Raw genomic sequence first — 19,674 nt, 5'->3', positions numbered from 1 at the left:
TGGACAAAGAAAATAATTATCAGCTGCAGCCCGAATACGACCTTTGACCTATGAACCGACAGACAGACAGACACACACACTTGTATTTATGATCTCTGGTGCACCTGTGTGCTAATTAGCCTCATATAGTTGTTAGCAACCTGCAGGTGGGCCCGTCTTTGCATCAGCTTCCGATAAAGGCTGAAACAAGTGTGTGTGTGTGTGTGTGTGTGTGTGTGTGTGTGTGCGCATGCGCACGCGCACGCACGTGCTTGAGGTGCTGTCTTCCAGGACTAAATGTGCTTCCGTTGACCTTGAGTGAAAATAATCGCTGCTTTTTAAACTAATCCCCTTAAGGAGGCTCCAGCTGTAGAGCGTCACACACACACACACACACACACACACACACACACACACACACAGGTATGCTTAAAGATCAAAATCTGTGTTATTGAATTTTAATAAGCTGGAAGATAAGTGTGTGTGTGTGTGTGTGTGTGTGTGTGTGGGGGGGGGGGGGTTCTTGTCAACATTTTTTTTTCCATTCACAGATTGTTCATTCTGAAGCATCTGAAAAGTACTTTGTTTTATTCATTAATTTGGGAAAATAGGCTTATTGACAACGGCAAAGTATAGCGCTTTACTCCTTCCGCTAGTACCTTTCACAATAAAAGCCCTAGACATATTATACGCCGCAGACTGGCTTTTATTGGATGTCTTCTTTTTACTACAAAATTTAATTAAATAGTATAAAATTGTATAAAATAAATAAATGTTATTAGTTTGTTTCTATTGTTCTGTTTTTTTTTCAGGGTTTAATATTTACCTTAGGTTGCTTAGCTTTTGCCTTCTTTTGTCTGTCAAAGCAAACTATATAAAGTATAAATAAAATTTTATTATTAATAGTAAATGTACTCATTAAAAGGCAACTGCACAAAATGTATTTTTGCCAAAGAATTTTTTTTTTCTCCTTCATTTTGCAGATGAGATCAATCTTCTTATCTAACTCTCGCGAATTTCCCAAAATGTCAAACTTGACTTTGACGCCTCTGTTGAAACCCACTCGTAGGGACGAGGACGATCTCTTTGTGTTTACGTGGTCGTGCACGTGGTCGTGCACGTGGTCACACTAGCAGTTGTTGTTCCTCGTGTGTCTTCAGAAGGAAGTCGACTGTAACTCGGTTTCTGAGATCTCGTGTGTTCCCCATTGAAGGAATAATGACAGTGTGGCGATAGAGAGAGAGGCTTTTCACGGGCTAATACCACAGGTATGCAGCGCGTGTGTGTGCGTGTGTGTGTGTGTGTGTGTGTGTGCGCCAATGTCAAATTCCTCACACACACATTCCTAAATCCATCGTGTGTTCAGTTGAATCCAGTTTACGTTCTCCTGACTAACTTTGCCTTGTTGTTTTTTTTGTCCCCTCTTCCTCCTCCTCTTCCTCCTCTTCCTCATCTCTCTCTCAGGACCCAGCTGGTATCTTTGAGCTGGTCGAACTGGTTGGAAATGGCACCTATGGGCAGGTCTACAAGGTAACAGTTAATAACCCGTGCTGCCTCGTGTGTGTGTGTGACGCCTCCTTCTACGAGCAATGTCCCAAAAAACAAGCTCACAATGAGGGAGGAAATAACACAATTTCTCAGGGGTATAAATTAGAGTTTGAGGGTCTTTGTAGCCAAATCAAAGCCAGCTCCACCAATCAGAGACGTCGCTGCTACGCTGTAGGATTGTGGGTAGTGTAGTTCTTCTCATGACATGTTGCTATTGCTCGTTTTTAAGCTGCAACGCGAGCGCTGCTTGACTTTTTATTTGGGAATTTGTTCAGTTTTAATAGCGAAATAAAAATTTTAGGGATTACACGCTATGTTTTTAGTGTGTTTGAAACATGCGATTTGTGAGTTTTGATGACTCGTCACTTCTAAAATTAGTTTAAAGAAATATTATTTGTGTGCTGTGTGTGGGTGTGCGTGTGTGTGTGTATTGACCCGCCGCTTCATCGAGGTGACGGCTGCTTCTGGAGAAATGATTGATAGAAAACAAACTGGCGGTCGATCGCAAAGCATGGCGGCTAAATTAAGATCTAAGATAATAACACTCCCTGGACGAAGTGTCGCCCGGTGAAAGGTTCTGCAGAAGTGGGCGGATCGATACTGTAAAAAACACTTGTGTTTGAGTATCGATTATAGAGTCAGAACATTTACACCTTTATTTCATCAAAGAGCGGAGAAACTGTTCCAGGATCCTCAGTTCAGAGAATCCTGTTTAAGGATGCATGTGTGTGTGTCCCGCGTGCACCGGAAAAAACACCCACAATCCTTTGCGCGCGATGCATTTTTGGATATTTTCACGTCTGACACTTTTAATTTTGTACCAAAACCAGAGTCGCTGATTGTTGGAACAGCGGAAACACGAACAAAGAAAGCGTTTGAGTGTGTTTTACAGTCTCTGAGGTCAAATTAATGTTTGGCGGCTTTGAGGAAAACACAACAGCTGTTTGTTTTCACATCTTTCATTCTGTTCCTGACGAGTTTGAATTAAGTGGGTTTTACAGTCAGCGTCAAACAACTGGTGTATTCTTTTCAATGGGAGTCTGGTGGCTTTGAGAGCCAATTATAATGATTGAAAATATCCCGAAATAATTAGTTTTATATGCTTTGAGGAATACAAAATAAATATATTCCTACTAGAAATGATAATGTAGTGAATTATACCACATAACATGTGTATTTTATTAATAACACGTGCATAAAACAAACGTATTTATACAGTATTCCTCTAAATGGCTGGTTTACCTGTGCAAGATGATATAAGGTGATACGGAAATGTCAGGAAACGTTCATTTACGCAAAAATTCACACGATTTAAAGATAACGACTGTTGGTCACGATGGTTTTGTCTTCGGAGTGCATCTCCAGAAAAATGTATTTAGAAAACACTGATGTAAAGAATCCAGGAGAAACAGCAGACAGCAGCCTTACTGGGCACTCAGTGGAAGACTCTCAAGGCTGGGCTACAAATTAATTGGAATTAATTAATTATTGTCTCCATTTTGCCTAAAATTACATCATTTTGTTCCAGGAAAGTCGATCAGAGTTTCAATCTCCTGCGTGCTACCTAGGAATTTCTTATGGAGCTGCTGGAGTCGTATATATTTTGGAAGTATTACGCAATATTTACCCCTGAAATGGACATAGGGGGAGGAACACTTCAAGCACTCGATTGCTTCCCATCTCTGATATTTCTGGATAGTTTTTACTCGTCCTGTCCGCCAACATTTTCTAGCTGCTCCCAAATCGTTTGTTCTCCCCTCGAGGCTGCAGACGCCTCCTCCTCCTCCTCCCCTTCCTTTTCCTCCTCCTCTTCCTCCTCCTCCTCTTCCTCCTCTTCCTCATCTTCCTCCTCCCCCTCCTCCTCCACCACCTCCTCCTCCTCCTCTTCTTCTTCCTCCTCCTCTTCCTCCTCCTCCTCCTCTTCCTCCTCCTCCTCCTCCTTGTGAGCGAGCATTAAACAGAAATAAAGCTGCTTTATTAATAAATAAAAGAGTAGAAACATAAGTAAACAATAGAGAGATACATGTTGAGTGTATGAAAAGTAATGCTGACAGTGCAAAATAGAATAGCAATGAGAGTAAGATAAGTTTAGTAAAGTGATTAAACTAAAACATGTAAAGTAAAATTACAGTAAAGCGAACACCCGTGACCAATAGAAACTAAAATAGAAAAGTAATAAAGTTTCCTCACACAAGGGTCTGTGCGTTTTTTCGTGCGTTTTCCTACAAAATCCTCGTTATTTGAAGACGGTCTTTTCAAAATAAAGTTCACAGGAAATAATTAGGTTTAGCGAACAAAAATATGTTTCGTAAAAGATCGTGAAATACTTGGTTAGGTTTCGTAAAAGATCGTGAAATACTTACTTAGGTTTAGGAAAAGATCGTGAAATACTTAGTTAGGTTTAGGAAAAGATCGTGAAATATTTACTTAGGTTTCGTAAAAGATCGTGAAATACTTAGCTAGGTTTCGGAAAAGATCGTGAAATACTTAGCTAGGTTTCGTAAAAGATCGTGAAATATTTACTTAGGTTTCGTAAAAGATCGTGAAATACTTAGTTAGGTTTAGGAAAAGATCGTGAAATACTTAGTTAGCTTTCGTAAAAGATTGTTAAATACTTTTAGTTAAGTTAAGTACGTAGTGCTGGGTGAGACCAACCTTCTTTTTAATCACACCTCATATTTCAGTTGTGTAAAAACTGATACAAGCTCTGGCCAATCAGGAGGCAGCGTTTACTGTTTTTTTTTCTTGATTATTTTTCCCTGTGTTTGATAAAAATCAGTAAATCGTTTGCAAACACGGAGTTCAATTAGTTCTATTGATTGAAACGCAGAGAAGCCGCTGCAACATTCAAGCTTCGAGGGAACATCTCCCTCGTTCTGACCCGATTTAAGCAGACTCGGTTTACCGGGTTAAATTGATCTGTCTTTGGACATCGGATTCATGCTTGTTGTGTGCCCAAAAAAATGCTTCTGGGTTTTATTTGTCGACACTGAACTCTAAATGGATCGTTGGTACCGGAGGCGTTTAGGCGTCGTTGACTGTGAAGCACAGATCTGGTTTTAAAACCCTGCAGCGACGCCTCCTCCTTCATTCATGTCTCACTTTCAACTCATTCCTGGCAGCTGGAAGGCTTTTCTTGTGACGTGCACAGACCTCTCGCTATAAAAACTGAGCTGACTCAAGTTTATTTCTGATGTTCTGATGTCAAAGCCTTTTGTTTATGTTTTTTTTTTGGTTCTTCTTCACCATTTTACTTCCTGAGGAAATTAAATTTCGCTCTTTTACGAATGAAGTTTGACTTCTAACACAAAAATTGCACAGAATGAATCAGCATTTTATTAAATGTATTCTTTCACATACGCAGATTGTGTGGGAATATCTCTAAAGTACCATATTTATTCTCATAGTTTCAGAATAACAGTGTGGAGGGTTTCTACAGCAACATCTGGGCATCTTCATATAGCATTAGACTTCTATACAACCAGAGGAGTCGCCCCCTGGTAGTCAGGAGAAAGAATGCAGCGTTAACACATGAAGCATATACTTCTATACAACCAGAGGAGTCACCCCCTGGTAGTCAGGAGAAAGAATGCAGCGTTAACACATGAAGCATATACTTCTATACAACCAGAGGAGTCGCCCCCTGGTTGCCAGTAGAGATAATGCAGCTTTAACACATGAAGCATAGACTTCTATACAACCAGAGGAGTCGCCCCCTGGTAGTCAGGAGAGAGAATGCAGCTTTAAGACATGAAGCATAGACTTCTGTACAACCAGAGGAGTCGCCCCCTGGTGGTCAGTAGAGAGAATGCAGCGTTAACACATGAATCATAGACTTCTATACAACCAGAGGAGTCGCCCCCTGGTGGTCAGTAGAGAGAATGCAGCGTTAACACATGAAGCATAGACTTCTATACAACCAGAGGAGTCGCCCCCTGGTGGTCAGGAGAGAGAATGCAGCTTTAACACATGACGCATAGACTTCTATACAACTAGAGTATTCGCCCCCTGGTGGTCAGTAGAGATAATGCAGCTTTAACACATGAAGCATAGACTTCTATACAACCAGAGGAGTCGCCCCCTGGTGGTCAGGAGAGATAATTCAGCTTTAACACATGAAGCATAGACTTCTATACAACCAGAGGCGTCGCCCCCTGGTGGTCAGGAGAGATAATTCAGCTTTAACACATGAAGCATAGACTTCTATACAACCAGAGGAGTCAAACGCAGATGCAGCCGAGAATGACGTCAACGTGGGATTCCCAGGCCCCGTTGATCAGGATGCATCTTGGGGACGTTTTACGTTAAATCAGAACATGCACAGCTGCATGTAAACGGGAATATTGTGTAATATTAATTTTCTTTCAGAATGAAGGCAAACACTGGAATATTTGGTGCCCGTAAACGTGGTCAGTGTTGTATCAATGATAACTGGTTTCCGTGTGCTGGGATATAAACTTGTGTGTTGCCTGTTTCTGTCTTCATGTGTTGAGGCTTGTGTTTGAGGTTAAGAATGTGAGGCTTGTCTGAACGCGAGGTGTGTTTTTACGCCTCGGGCTGCCTTTATAAGTCCCCATGCATCCTCCTCCTCACCTGCCACCTCCCTCTGTTCTCACTCTGTCGCTATCTTTATCTCCTCACTCCTCCCTCCTCCCTGCCTGCATGTGTTTGTGTGGATTTAATACAGCTTCCTCATGCCATCTTGATTCTGCCTTAATCTCTCACACACCGAGACCTCGGTGTCACCTTTGGGAGATTGTTCGGCCGGGCCGTCGGTGCCGGACGGAAGAGAGATAGCAAAAACAAAGAGCCTCCTGCGAAGACGTTATCTCTTCCTCTCGTCTCTGCTTTATTATTCATTTTTTGTATCTGCCTCCACTTTTATTGCCTCGTCGCTGCCGTTCGTCCTGCAGGCTTCACACAAGGTTCAAAGAAAGCAGGTTTCTGGTTGATAAACGCTTGAGTAAATCTCCACATATCTGGGTGCTTCTTACTCTGGAAACGGCTCAGTCACACTGAAACAGTCCGTATCTTTATTCTATGTCTTTATTCTATGGCTCATTCCATCCTCCAGTGGTCTAACTCCCCATTAGGGCTGCATCCATCGATTATTTTAGTGGTTATTTTTAGCTTCATTAAGGAGCAATGGTGAATAAACAACAGACAACTTATTAAATCTAAAAATATCAACACTTTTATTGCTTACTATTAACCATCAGTCAAAACTCTGTGTAAAGAGTTTACTGTCTCAATCTCTAGTTTCAGGTCTTCTCCACCATGATGTTCATTTGGTAAATGATGGTCCATTTAGACTCAAACAAACCATAAAGCAGGGTATGCTTTAGGGGCGGGGCTACAAGGTGATTGACAGGTCGCCGAGCCGTATAAGAAATAAGTATGTGTACCTATTTCTGAAGGACTGCCAGAGGTTAACTGTGGTCGCTCTGCGTCCTTTTCACTTCTTCTGTCTGTATAAATGTAACCGGTGGCCGTCAGCAACGCGAGGAAGAGAGAAAGACAACGTTGTGATATTAAACAACAAAAACGAGAGACGCACAAAGAGAGGCAGACAGAAAGATGTGGGAAAAAAACACAACAAGAGACTTTCTTCCTGGGACTCGGTGGTGGTTTTCAGCCCGTCAGATACATTCAGTGTCTGATGCAACACTGAGTAACCAGGACTGTGTGTGTGTGTGTGTGTGTGTGTGTGTGACAGAGAGAGAGAGAGCAACTCACATGTGAAAGTGACCCAGAGTGTGAAATATCATGGCCTCCTTACACACACACACACACACACACTGCCATTACGTTGCCTCTTCCAACCCCCCATTCGTTGCCCTCACTAAACAACCTGCCAGGCCTGTTGCTAGGTTACCACGAGGAGATGTGTGTGTGTGTGTGTGTGTGTGTGTGTGATGGGGTGGTGGGCTGATGCCTGGTGAGGAGGATAAATTTCCACTTTCTCGCTTTAACAGCTGTGATACTGACTTTGGTTTGGAGGAGGAGCCTCGGCGGGTGCGGTGGTTCCCAACATAGGGGTCGAGACCCCTTCAAGGGGCCACAAGATAAAAAATATCTTTGACTTATTCTGGTTTTGGACCTGTAAAATCATTCAAATTAAACAGTATCTCTGGTGGAACAATAGGTGCGACCCAGAGATTACCTTAATTATTCAACTCTTCTTTATTTAGTCTCAGGAAACATTTCTATTTTACTTCTATGACTTCTTTCAGAAAGAAAACGTTTATTTTATTACTTTGTCTGTTTGCGTCTGTAGATTTCTCCTAAAATCATCAGAAGTTACCGTTAGATAACGCCTCATTTGCATATTTAAACGTAACATTCTAGAAAACTTGTAATACAAAATATAATCTTCTTATTGTCAGTAATGAACTGGTGAAGTTTCATGTTGATATCTATCAGTTAGATATTTTTCCCTATTCATCAGGTGTCTCCCCTTAAAGTGCAAAATACACACACATACATACACACACACACACACACACACAAACACACACACACACACATATTTAGTGATTTAATTGTTTTATTTGATCCTTTTCAGCATCTTTCTTATTATGTCCCTTTTCTCTGTGTCTTTCAGGGTCGCCATGTCAAAACAGGACAGCTTGCTGCCATCAAGGTCATGGACGTCACAGGAGTAAGTAACACACACACACACACACACACACACACACACACACACCTTTTGGATTGAGGACACTTGATGCAGCAGTGTGTCCTCACTTGACTCTACTGGAGGTTTTTCTCTTTCCAGGATTCTAATATAATTGTTTTGATATTTGCATTGTGTGTGTGCGTGTGTGTGTTAGGATGAGGAGGAGGAGATTAAAGCAGAGATCAACATGTTAAAGAAGTACAGCCACCACAGGAACATAGCGACCTACTATGGAGCCTTCGTCAAGAAGAACCCTCCGGGGATGGACGACCAGCTTTGGGTGCGTACGGCAGTTTCTTCCCTTTTTAAAAATTTTAGTAGACAAAATTGTTCTTTCTTTAGCCGTTTGTCAAAAAACATTTAAAACTGATGGCGTGATTCAGAAAATGCGGATCGGTAATGTAAAGCATGAGTAGATGTGATGATCTTGTTCGTGTGCAGCTGGTGATGGAGTTCTGTGGAGCCGGCTCGATTACCGATCTGATCAAAAACACCAAAGGAAACACTCTGAAGGAGGAGTGGATCGCCTACGTCTGCAGAGAGATCCTCAGGGTGAGAACGGACTTCCAAATCCACACCCAAATCCTCACCTTGAAAAAAACATCGGGGAACCCAAGTCGGTTCCCTGATGAACACCTTATTTTGAAATTCTGTTATTTCAGGTGTTTTATATTCTGTAAAAACCCGAGTTGCTCTCAATACAAAGTGCATCCTGTACCTTTCATACAAATATCATGATGAGGACACGTGCTGATTAAAGGAACCACACAGGCTTATTGATTAGCTGTGCGATTGATTTTTAACGAAGGCCATATTGGATCTTTGAGGAAATCATATTAATGAATAATTACTATTATAAAAAGAAAGTTTTGAGGGATTATCAGTAATAAGTAGAAGTCACAGCTATGGTTTTCCTTTTATCAAAAACATATTTGTTAGGTGTTATGTTGAACAAATTGAATGTTTGGTTGAAATGTTGATGGGGGAAACTGCAAAGATTAGGGAACCCCAGTCGGTTCCCTGAGGAACACCTTATTTTTAAATTCTGTTATTTCAGGTGGTTTATATTCTGCTGCAGTAACCCAAGTTGCTCTCAATACAAAGTGTATCCTCTACCTTTCATACAAAGAGCATGATGAAGACATATGTGATCATTAAAGGAACCAGGGTTATTGATTAGCTGTGCTATTGATTTTTAACAAAGACCACATTGGCCTAAGACAAATCATCCGCAACCTTGAAGAGTTAACCATTACCATGTTTTATTGTTACATGTAGATGATATTAAACAAATGGCATCTTGCCATATACAATTGATGATTAAAAGAACAATGTTAAGGGTTATTAGTAATATTAACTCCAGCCGGGGTCTTTCTTTTATTAAAGCATCTTTTGTAGGTGTTATTTTGAAAAAATGCAAAGATCATGATGACATATGTGATCATTAAAGGAACCACAGAGGTTTATTGATGAGCTGTGCTATTGATTTTTAACAAAGGCCATATTTGATCTCAGAGGAAATCATATTCATGAATAATTACCATTAAAAATAAAGTTTTGAAGAATTATCAGTAATAGAGTAGAAGTTACAGCTGGGGTTTTCATTTATTAAAAATATATATTTTTTAGGTGTGGAAAAATAAATGTTTTGTTTAAATCTTTTGTAGAGAATCCCAGATGGTTCCCTGAGGAACACCTTATTTTGGTAAATGATGCTAGTATTCTTTTCTAACCTTTAGATATATTAGGGCTTCGAGACTTGAATAGGGAAATCGTTTTGGGCTCACGAAGTGGATAAAATCCAAATAATAAATGCAAGACAAAGAGCTCTCGGCACATTTCGGACATGTGGGCCACAGCGTTGGTTCTGCTGATGGAGGTTTAATTTCCCGTCACACTCGGGTCTGTGGAACAGGAAGTAGTCATGTTCCTCTCTGTCTCCAGGGTCTGACCCACCTCCACCAGCACAAGGTCATCCACAGAGACATCAAGGGCCAGAACGTGTTGCTGACGGAGAACGCAGAAGTTAAACTAGGTGAGAGGGCACACACACACACACACACACACACACACACACACACACAGTGTCTTCTTGCTGGAGTTGAGCAAACGATACACAGCAAAACGTTCTGTTTGGTGATCGTAAATGACACATATTTAAAGGAGGGCCACGTTAATATTGAATAATACTGCGCGGCTCATAAACTAACGCGGTCCGTCCACGTTGTGTGTTTTGTGTGTCTGCAGTGGACTTTGGTGTGAGCGCTCAGCTGGACCGCACGGTGGGACGGAGGAACACGTTCATCGGGACGCCGTACTGGATGGCGCCCGAGGTCATCGCCTGCGACGAAAACCCCGACGCCACGTACGACTTCAAGGTAAAACTGATGTGTGTGTGCATTGTGTGTGTGTGTGTGTGTACATGTATAATACTGGATGTACTGTATGTAGATCAGACATTTTGGTGGCAAATATTGTACTAAAATACTTACGTAAAAGTACGGCATTACAAGTAAAAGTACTGATCAGCTAAATGTACTTAAAGAATGAAAAGTAAACGAGTGTCTCCTTTCAAAGTGTTTTTGTGTCAATGTGGAGCCAATTTTATATCCTTAAAGTAAAACTGGGTCTATTAGAAGTATATTACTGTACATCATATCATGTAAGCCAATCATACTGGAGGTATTTATATATAAGTGTCAGATTAATGTAGTGTAGTAAAAAGTAAGATTTGTTCCCCTGTAGTGGAGTAGACAACTAGGCAGATAGGGGCATATTGGGATCCACAATGGCAGATAGGGGCATACTGGGATCCACAATGACAGATGGGCATACTGGGATGCACAATGGCAGATTGGGGCATACTGGGATCCACAATGGCAGATAGGGGCATACTGGGATCCACAATGGCAGATAGGGGCATACTGGGATCCACAATGGCAGATTGGGGCATACTGGGATCCACAATGGCAGATTGGGGCATACTGGGATCCACAATGACAGATGGGCATACTGGGATCCACAATGTCAGATTGGGGCATACTGGGATCCGCAATGACAGATGGGCATACTGAGATCCACAATGGCAGATTGGGGCATACTGGGATCCACACTGGCAGATTGGGGCATACTGGGATCCACAATGACAGATGGGCATACTGGGATCCACAATGACAGATGGGCATACTGGGATCCACAATGACAGATGGGCATACTGGGATCCACAATGTCAGATTGGGGCATACTGGGATCCACAATGACAGATGGGCATACTGAGATCCACAATGACAGATAGGGGCATACTGGGATCCACAATGACAGATGGGCATACTGGGATCCACAATGGCAGATTGGGGCATACTGGGATCCACAAGGACAGATGGGCATACTGGGATCCACAATGGCAGATTGGGGCATACTGGGATCCACAATGGCAGCCAGTCGGTCCTAGGTTTTAAGGATGTGAACGCTTACACGTCTTTTTGTCTCCTCAGAGTGATCTGTGGTCGCTCGGCATCACGGCCATCGAGATGGCAGAGGGAGCGCCACGTAAGTGTGGAGCGACCGACCTTTCCATTTCTCTTCTATGGACACCTCTCTAGTTCTTTCCTTTCCTGTTGTTCTCTCTTCTCTTCTTTTCTTTTCTTTCCTTTTCTCTGCTCCTCTCCTCCTTTGCCCTTAATTTTTGTGTCTAATCTCGTCTGTCTTGTCCTTTCCTTTCCTCTGGTCTCATCTCGTCTCCTGTCCTTTTGTCCTCCTCTTCCTCAGCTCTGTGCGACATGCATCCAATGAGAGCGCTCTTCCTCATTCCCAGAAATCCCGCCCCCAGACTCAAGTCTAAGAAGTGGTGAGTCATTAAAACACACACACACACACACACACACACACACACACACACACACACACACACACACACCTGCACCTGTTCTTATTATTCAGTCTCAGCATCACGTCATCTTCACCACGTTCATCAGTAATCTGATTAGGTTTTAGAATAACCTGGTTGAACCAGGCGGTGACTCCTCTGGTTGTATAGAAGTCTATGCTTCATGTGTTAAAGCTGCATTCTCTCTCCTGACCACCAGGGGGCGACTCCTCTGGTTGTATAGAAGTCTATGCTTCATGTGTTAAAGCTGCATTCTCTCCACTGACCACCAGGGGGCGACTCCTCTGGTTGTATAGAAGTCTATGCTTCATGTGTTAAAGCTGCATTCTCTCTCCTGACCACCAGGGGGCGACTCCTCTGGTTGTATAGAAGTCTATGCTTCATGTGTTAAAGCTGCATTCTCTCTCCTGACCACCAGGGGGCGACTCCTCTGGTTGTATAGAAGTCTATGCTTCATGTGTTAAAGCTGCATTCTCTCTCCTGACCACCAGGGGGGCAACTCCTCTGGTTGTATAGAAGTCTATGCTTCATGTGTTAAAGCTGCATTCTCTCCACTGACCACCAGGGGGCGACTCCTCTGGTTGTATAGAAGTCTATGCTTCATGTGTTAAAGCTGCATTCTCTCTCCTGACCACCAGGGGGCGACTCCTCTGGTTGTATAGAAGTCTATATAAATGACTCTACTTCTCTTGTTTTATTCCCTCAGTAAACATTGTAAACATGAGTTTATGGTCTCAATCTCTAGTTTCAAGTCAATACAGCATGATGTTCATTTAGTACATGATCGTCCATTTAGAGTAAAACAGACCATAAAGCAGGGTATGCTTTAGGGCGGGGCTTACTGTGATTGACAGGTCGACAACAGAGTTGTATATACGGCGTCTCTACATCCGCATTCCAAATATGGTTCACTTCCGTTACTTATAACTACTTTACTGATTATCTTTTTAACTAAACTTTGCATTTTAATTTAATTTATTTTTAATTTGTGCGTGTGTGTGTGTGTGCAGGTCGAAGAAGTTCCAGTCCTTCATCGACAGCTGCCTGGTGAAGAGCCACAGCCAGCGGCCGAGCACCGAGCAGCTCCTGAAGCACCCGTTCATCAGGGACCTCCCCAACGAGCGGCAGGTCCGCATCCAGCTGAAGGACCACATCGACCGCACCAAGAAGAGGAGGGGGGAGAGGGGTGAGGCCGCCCCCCCAACACCACGCACACCGGTTCACCACATGTGGATGTTGACCTGAGCTCTCTGTGTGTGTGTGTGTGTGTGTGTGTGTGTGTGTGTGTGTGTGTGTGTGTGTGTGTGTGTGTGTGTGTGTGTGTGTGTGTGTGTGTGTGTGTGTGTGTTTCCTCCAGATGAGACAGAATACGAGTACAGCGGGAGTGAAGAGGAGGATGAAGAGAGGGAAGTCGGAGAGCCCAGGTACAAGTACTACTACTCATAGTACTAACAGTACTACTACTCATAGTACTTACTCATAGTACTGACAGTACTACTAATCATAGTACTAACAGTACTACTAATCATAGTACTAACAGTACTACTACTCATAGTACTAACAGTACTACTACTCATAGTACTTACTCATAGTACTGACAGTACTACTAATCATAGTACTAACAGTACTACTACTCATAGTACTGACAGTACTACTAATCATAGTACTAACAGTACTACTACTCATAGTACTGACAGTACTGCTACTTCTACTGTTACTTCTGTCACAATGCATGATATTGCTACTTCTATTACAGCTCTAGTAGTATTACTGATACTTCCTCTACAGCTATAGTAGTACTACTGATACTTCCACTACAGCTATAGTAGTACTACTACTGATACTTCCACTACAGCTATAGTAGTACTACTACTGATACTTCCACTACAGCTATAGTAGTACTACTGATACTTCCTCTACAGCTATAGTAGTACTACTGATACTTCCACTATAGCTATAGTAGTACTACTGCTACTTCCACTACAGCTATAGTAGTACTACTGCTACTTCCACTACAGCTAAAGTAGTAGTACTGATACTTCTACTGCTTTTAAAACTACTGTTGCGAGTACCACTGTTGTACTAATATTGCTTGTACTCCTACTACTTGTACTTCCCATTTATTCTGAATACCAACGTAACTGAAAAGCTTTTAAAGTCATTCTAAAAAAATAAAGAATACTCCACTCCGTTTGTCGTGTACATTCAACGGAGTATGTTATTAATAAATGAAAGCACCTCCTCCTCCAGCTCCATCATCAACATCCCCGGGGAGTCGACCCTGAGGCGGGACTTCCTGCGCCTCCAGCTGGCCAACAAGGAGCGCTCGGAGCTGATCCGGCGTCAGCAGCTGGAGCAGCAGCAGAACGAGGAGCACAAGCGCCAACTGCTGGCCGAGAGGCAGAAACGCATCGAGGAGCAGAAGGAGCAGAGGAGGCGGCTGGAGGAGGTAATGACCATGAACCCGCCAAAATAAGAGCTGGTCGAAAAAGTCTTTACATTGCTCAGGAAAAGGCGCTTCAGTGAAATAATAATAATTTTAAAAAAGGGAGCAAATATACATCTCACAGATCCCGGATCACGTTTGTTTTGCCGTCGAAACTAATTACTCGTTCATTATCATAAATGGTTGTTTTTTTTGCCACCTTCCCAAAAATCAGTATTTTTCTTCATAAAAACACACAATTTAAATGACAAGGAAATAAAGTATGATAAAACAGATCTAATAGTATTAATGATGTATTATAAACAGCTTATAATTCATCTATTATCATAGTTTCTCACCAACACTACATTTTACTAGATAACATGTGAACACATGATGAGAATGTTATCATTTACCTTCAGCCAGTGCTCCTTTTCACTGAGCAGAACCTGAACGCATCATAATGTAACTTGAGACATTGTTTCTTCTCTGTGGCCTCAATTTTTAGTGCAACATAAAAAGTCTTGCATAAAAACCGATACTATGCCATAAATAAATACAAAATAAAAATAACAAATATTGGAAAATACTGCAATCTATGTTCCAAGTGTCCAAGATGGAGGCTCAACGTGTTTTATACAATAAAATATTCACATTTTTACAGCCTCTCTTCTCCTCTCCGCTCAGTGTTCAGCAGCAGCTCAGTCAAAGTTTCACATAATTGTTGTCACATGACTTTTGGTCTCAGCCCAATCAATCATGGCTTCCTCGTTACACCGAAGAGCTCAGAATTTAATGTTTTTTTCTCAAAGAATATGGTTACTTCAAACGGTTTATTCTGGGCGAGATTTTAAATGAGACACGGAGAAGAACAACGTTTTTATATAACAAAATGTTCAGCTTTGTTTTGGCTGCTTTTTCTGACGGAAGCGTTCGTCACACATGACGTGTTCAAGGGCCGTCGTAAAGATAATAATCCGACGATAATTACGTGTTTTATTTTTACAGCTTAAGGCTGCAATTTTGTTTTCTCAATCCCGCCGGCGGGTACGAACGAAGCGGCTTCACATCACACTTGAAAAGCTTTGATTATGAAACGACTCGTCTTTCGCGCTAAAACCCCTCCGCACCTGTGGTGTTAGCGCCTCGGCTTATCCAAATGCCAGGGAAACACACCTGGTGTGCACAAACACACATTTATCTATGTAAACTAAATAGAAATCTCTCTTACCCCCCTCCACCTGCAGCAACAGCGTCGGGAGCGAGAGATGAGGAAGCAGCAGGAGCGAGAGCAGAGGAGGCGCTACGAGGAGATGGAGCAGCTCCGCCGAGAGGAGGAGAGGAGGCACGCCGAGAGAGAGCAGGTAGGAGAAGCACCTGACCCCCCCCCCTGTTACGTCACAGGTGTCATCCACAGAGGGGGCGGGGCTTACTGACACTTTGCACTTCCCCCTCCTATGAGTTATTTCTTCTTTCTCTCCGTGTGAAACAAACAGATGATGAAGTGGGAGATGAATATTTTTCTACCAAACGTCCACCTTAATGACTACAGAAGCTCACCTGACCTCAGTGGGTTAAAAAGCTGCACGAAGCACCTTTAGGAGTGAATAGGGTAAAAGAAATTAATAATAGATATCATCGTGAAACTTCCTCAAATGATTACTAACATTAAGACATTTGTATTATAATCTTTATGAAATGTTATGTTTAAATGTGCAAATGGTGCATTATCTAATGGCAACCATTGGTGAATTTACAAATGACAGACAAAATAGTCAAATAAATGTTTTATTTCCACGAGTCTGAACGAAGACGTGCTATGGAAGAAAAATAGACCCAAATATTTAAATTGATTGGTTCATGAAAAGCAATGCTATATGTAGTGTCTCCCTTTTAAGACCGTGTCTAAAATGTTAAGATCCACTCCATTATTTAAAATATATCCATTTGAGGAAGCAAACATTTATTAAAATATGATCATGTTTAAAAAAAAAAAAAAAACATTGAAAGGTTGAGTTGCAGTTTAAATCTATATCGCTCTCTTTCTTCAGGCGGACATTTCTGCCTCTTGCACAGCAGATTTTCTGATCTTTAACATCGTCTCGCTGCTCCACTAATTACGACCCCCCCCCCCCCCGCTTCTCCCTCTTTATCCCTCTTTATCTCTAAATCCCTACTTTCACACCTCTTCAATAAATCTACTTTCCTCCTCTTTCATTTCCTTTCCTCCTGTTTCCTGCTCTGCTGATGTCACTGGTTGCCTGGGCTCCGACTTGCTTCCTCGGCGCGCTCTCCGATTGGCTCGCCCCCCTCCCCCCCTTGCCAATCCCCCTGCCCCGCGGGTGCTGATTGGTTAGGAGTATATCCGTAGGCAGCTGGAGGAGGAGCAGAGGCAGCTGGAGATCCTGCAGCAGCAGCTCCTGCAGGAGCAGGCCTTACTGCTGGTAACGCCACACAAACACACACAGACGAATTCACGGGAAACACGTCGGAACAACTTCCCCGAGCTTCGTTTGTTATTTACTCAGAAACCGAGAAGACGATCAATACTTCGTCGATACTGAGACGAGACAGAATCGCACACCAGCTCCAGGAAAACGTGAACAAACGATCAATAGATACACACAGCGGTGGGCGTGTCAGTCGATAAGCTGGCGATCTGGAAATTAAACTAAACTCAGTTTCAATGTTTATAAATAGATTAGAAGAAGATCGGACCTTGAAACACACGTCAGTGGCGCAGAAGGAAGCTTCGGAGAAGAATAGCTCATTTCTTTGTAACCAATGTAGTATTAAAGTATAGTGGAACTAGCAAGCCAGTTGTAACCAATATAGCATCAAAGCATGGTGGAAATAGTGAGCCAGCTATAACCAATATAGCATTAACAGATTGTGGAAATAGCAAGCGAGCTAGTTAGCTAGCTGTAACCAATGTAGCATTAAGCATGTTGGAATTAGCAAGCACGTAGGCTGGCTGGTTAGCAAGCTGTAACCAATGTAGCATTGACGCATTGTGGAAATAGCAAGCCAGCTGTAACCAATGTAGCATTAACGGATTGTGGAATTAGAAAGCGGGCTAGTTAGATAGCTGTAACTAATGTAGCATTAAGCATGGTTGAATTAGTAAGCTGGCTAGGTAGCGAGCTGTAACCAACTTAGCATTAATCATAGTGGAATTAGCACGCGAGCTGGCTAGTTAGCTATCCATGACCAATGTAGCATTAAGCACAGTGGAAATAGAACGCAAGCTAGCTAGTTAGCTATCTGTGACCAATGTAGCATTAAGCATGTTGGAAATAGCAAGCAAATAAGTTGCCTAGTTAGCAAGCTGTAACCAATGTAGCATTAACGCATTGTGAAATTAGCAAGCAAGCTGGCTAGTCAGCGAGCTGTGACCAATGTAGCATTGACGCATTGTGAAATTAGCAAGCAAGCTGGCTAGTCAGCGAGCTGTGACCAATGTAGCATTGACGCATTGTGGGATTAGAAAGCAAGTGGGCTAGTTAGCTGTAATCAATGTAGCATTAATCATGGTGGAATTAGCAAGCAAGCTGGCTAGTTAGCTAGCTGTAACAATCTAGCATTAATGCATGGTGGAATTAGCAACAACCTCCATATTATGAACACATGATTTGCACTTATTTAAAATCTTTAGGTCCTAAAAGTTGTAAATTCATCTTTGGGCCCTCAGAGGCAGAACATCGCCACGAGCTCCGGGTCGGTTCATCTAAATTCTAAAATAGTAAGTCAAACTTTTTCCACTTATTTGAACGGGAATGTCCGTTCTACTTCTTTATTATTTCTATGGTGCGCCGTTTGTTCACACACACACACACACACACACACACACACACGCACACACACACACGCACACACACACACACACACACAGCTCAGATGAATGTCAGACCTCCCGAGCCTCCTCTAAAATAATTGATCAAATATTAGACCGACGTAGTCGAACACTGATCGTAATCTTACATTTAATGTCCATTGATTTGATGAATCAGTGAATGCTGGTCACTTTTTGCATCAAAGAATATTTCATAGTTTTGACTCACAAAAAAAATGTTTATTAGTAAGAAGTTTCTACGTCGTGAATTGTGTTTTCTTTTCTAGAATAGACGTGTTGTCTCTGCGAAACAAACATCTCCATCTATAAACAAGACCTTTTAATGTGGTGATGCATGATAAGTTGTTCCCATAAAACGTAAACAAAGAGCTAAAATAGTCTTATATGGGACGACAATCTGTTCGTCAGCTAGATTTTAAGCTGCCACATCATTTAAGTACCCGAGATGCGCTTGACTTCCACGACTCCCTCCCCCCCCCAAGTTAACCTCTCGTCCGCCGTGCTCTGATGTGCAGGAGTACAAGAGGAAGCAGATCGAGGAGCAGCGGCAGGCCGAGCGGCTGCAGAGGCAGCTGCAGCAGGAGCGAGCGTACCTGGTGTCGCTGCAGCAGCAGCAGCAGCAGGACCCTCAGCGGCCGCCGCAGGACAAGAAGCAGCTGTACCACTACAAGGACCAGGCGCCGAGCGCCAACGACAAGCCGGCCTGGGCCAAGGAGGTACACGCACGCTTTGTTTCTTACTTATTTCTATTGTGCACCTTTTAGAAAACGTCACTTTTTCTTACTTCGCTGCACACAGGAAGTTATTCAATGTTCAACTTTTCTTGTTGAAATAAAGTCACTGCACTGCGTGTTCTAAGAAATAATGAAGATTGTATACTCTTCTACGGACAAAAATGAGAAAGATCTTTATGCAGATTGTTTTTTGAAAGATTATTTTCATATGATATTTATAGACTGATCTGCATAAGGAATAAAAACAAGGAATTAATAAAAGAAAAAGTGGGTTTTAAAGAATGTTAAATAAAAGATTTGGTTAATCACATTTAAAAAAAAGGTAAAATAAACACAATTAATGCACTTTTTTGTGTAATATTATTGTTTAATAATTCATTAATAAATAATAAAAAAATAAAAACAATGTTATTGTTGCTGGATGACAATAATAATCTATTATTGTAAATAATTATATAATAATCTACTTATTTTCGAGGAGGACAACAAACAAACACACCCTGACTAGTTGGTGTGAATTAGAGGCCGGTTGTTGTTGTTGTTTTTGTTGTCTTTGCGTCACCTGTCCTT

The 19,674-nt window shown here is 42.1% G+C and overlaps 1 protein-coding gene across 11 annotated transcripts in view; it reads left to right on the top strand.

The window, feature by feature from the left end:
* tnikb (TRAF2 and NCK interacting kinase b) overlaps positions 1–19,674 on the top strand; it is a 44,997-nt gene that overhangs the window by 3,332 nt on the left and 21,991 nt on the right. For 4 of the 11 annotated variants that reach the window (XM_034560645.1, XM_034560642.1, XM_034560644.1 and 1 more), the window contains exons 2-15: positions 1,444–1,509; positions 8,132–8,188; positions 8,361–8,486; positions 8,648–8,758; positions 10,151–10,241; positions 10,454–10,584; positions 11,701–11,755; positions 11,975–12,053; positions 13,103–13,278; positions 13,450–13,516; positions 14,343–14,541; positions 15,765–15,881; positions 18,209–18,259; positions 18,886–19,086. In XM_034560645.1, coding sequence (XP_034416536.1) covers positions 1,444–1,509; positions 8,132–8,188; positions 8,361–8,486; positions 8,648–8,758; positions 10,151–10,241; positions 10,454–10,584; positions 11,701–11,755; positions 11,975–12,053; positions 13,103–13,278; positions 13,450–13,516; positions 14,343–14,541; positions 15,765–15,881; positions 18,209–18,259; positions 18,886–19,086 — 1,527 coding nt within the window. Of the gene's footprint in view, positions 1–1,443; positions 1,510–8,131; positions 8,189–8,360; positions 8,487–8,647; positions 8,759–10,150; positions 10,242–10,453; positions 10,585–11,700; positions 11,756–11,974; positions 12,054–13,102; positions 13,279–13,449; positions 13,517–14,342; positions 14,542–15,764; positions 15,882–16,013; positions 18,260–18,885; positions 19,087–19,674 lie in introns of those variants that run through there. The other 7 variants (XM_034560651.1, XM_034560650.1, XM_034560647.1 and 4 more) reach the window with 5 other exon arrangements.

Source organism: Cyclopterus lumpus, chromosome 20 (genome assembly GCF_009769545.1).
Source record: "Cyclopterus lumpus isolate fCycLum1 chromosome 20, fCycLum1.pri, whole genome shotgun sequence".
Classification (NCBI taxonomy): domain Eukaryota; kingdom Metazoa; phylum Chordata; class Actinopteri; order Perciformes; family Cyclopteridae; genus Cyclopterus; species Cyclopterus lumpus.
Note: the sequence above shows the minus strand (reverse complement) of the source record. Positions and strands in the feature narration are given on the sequence as shown.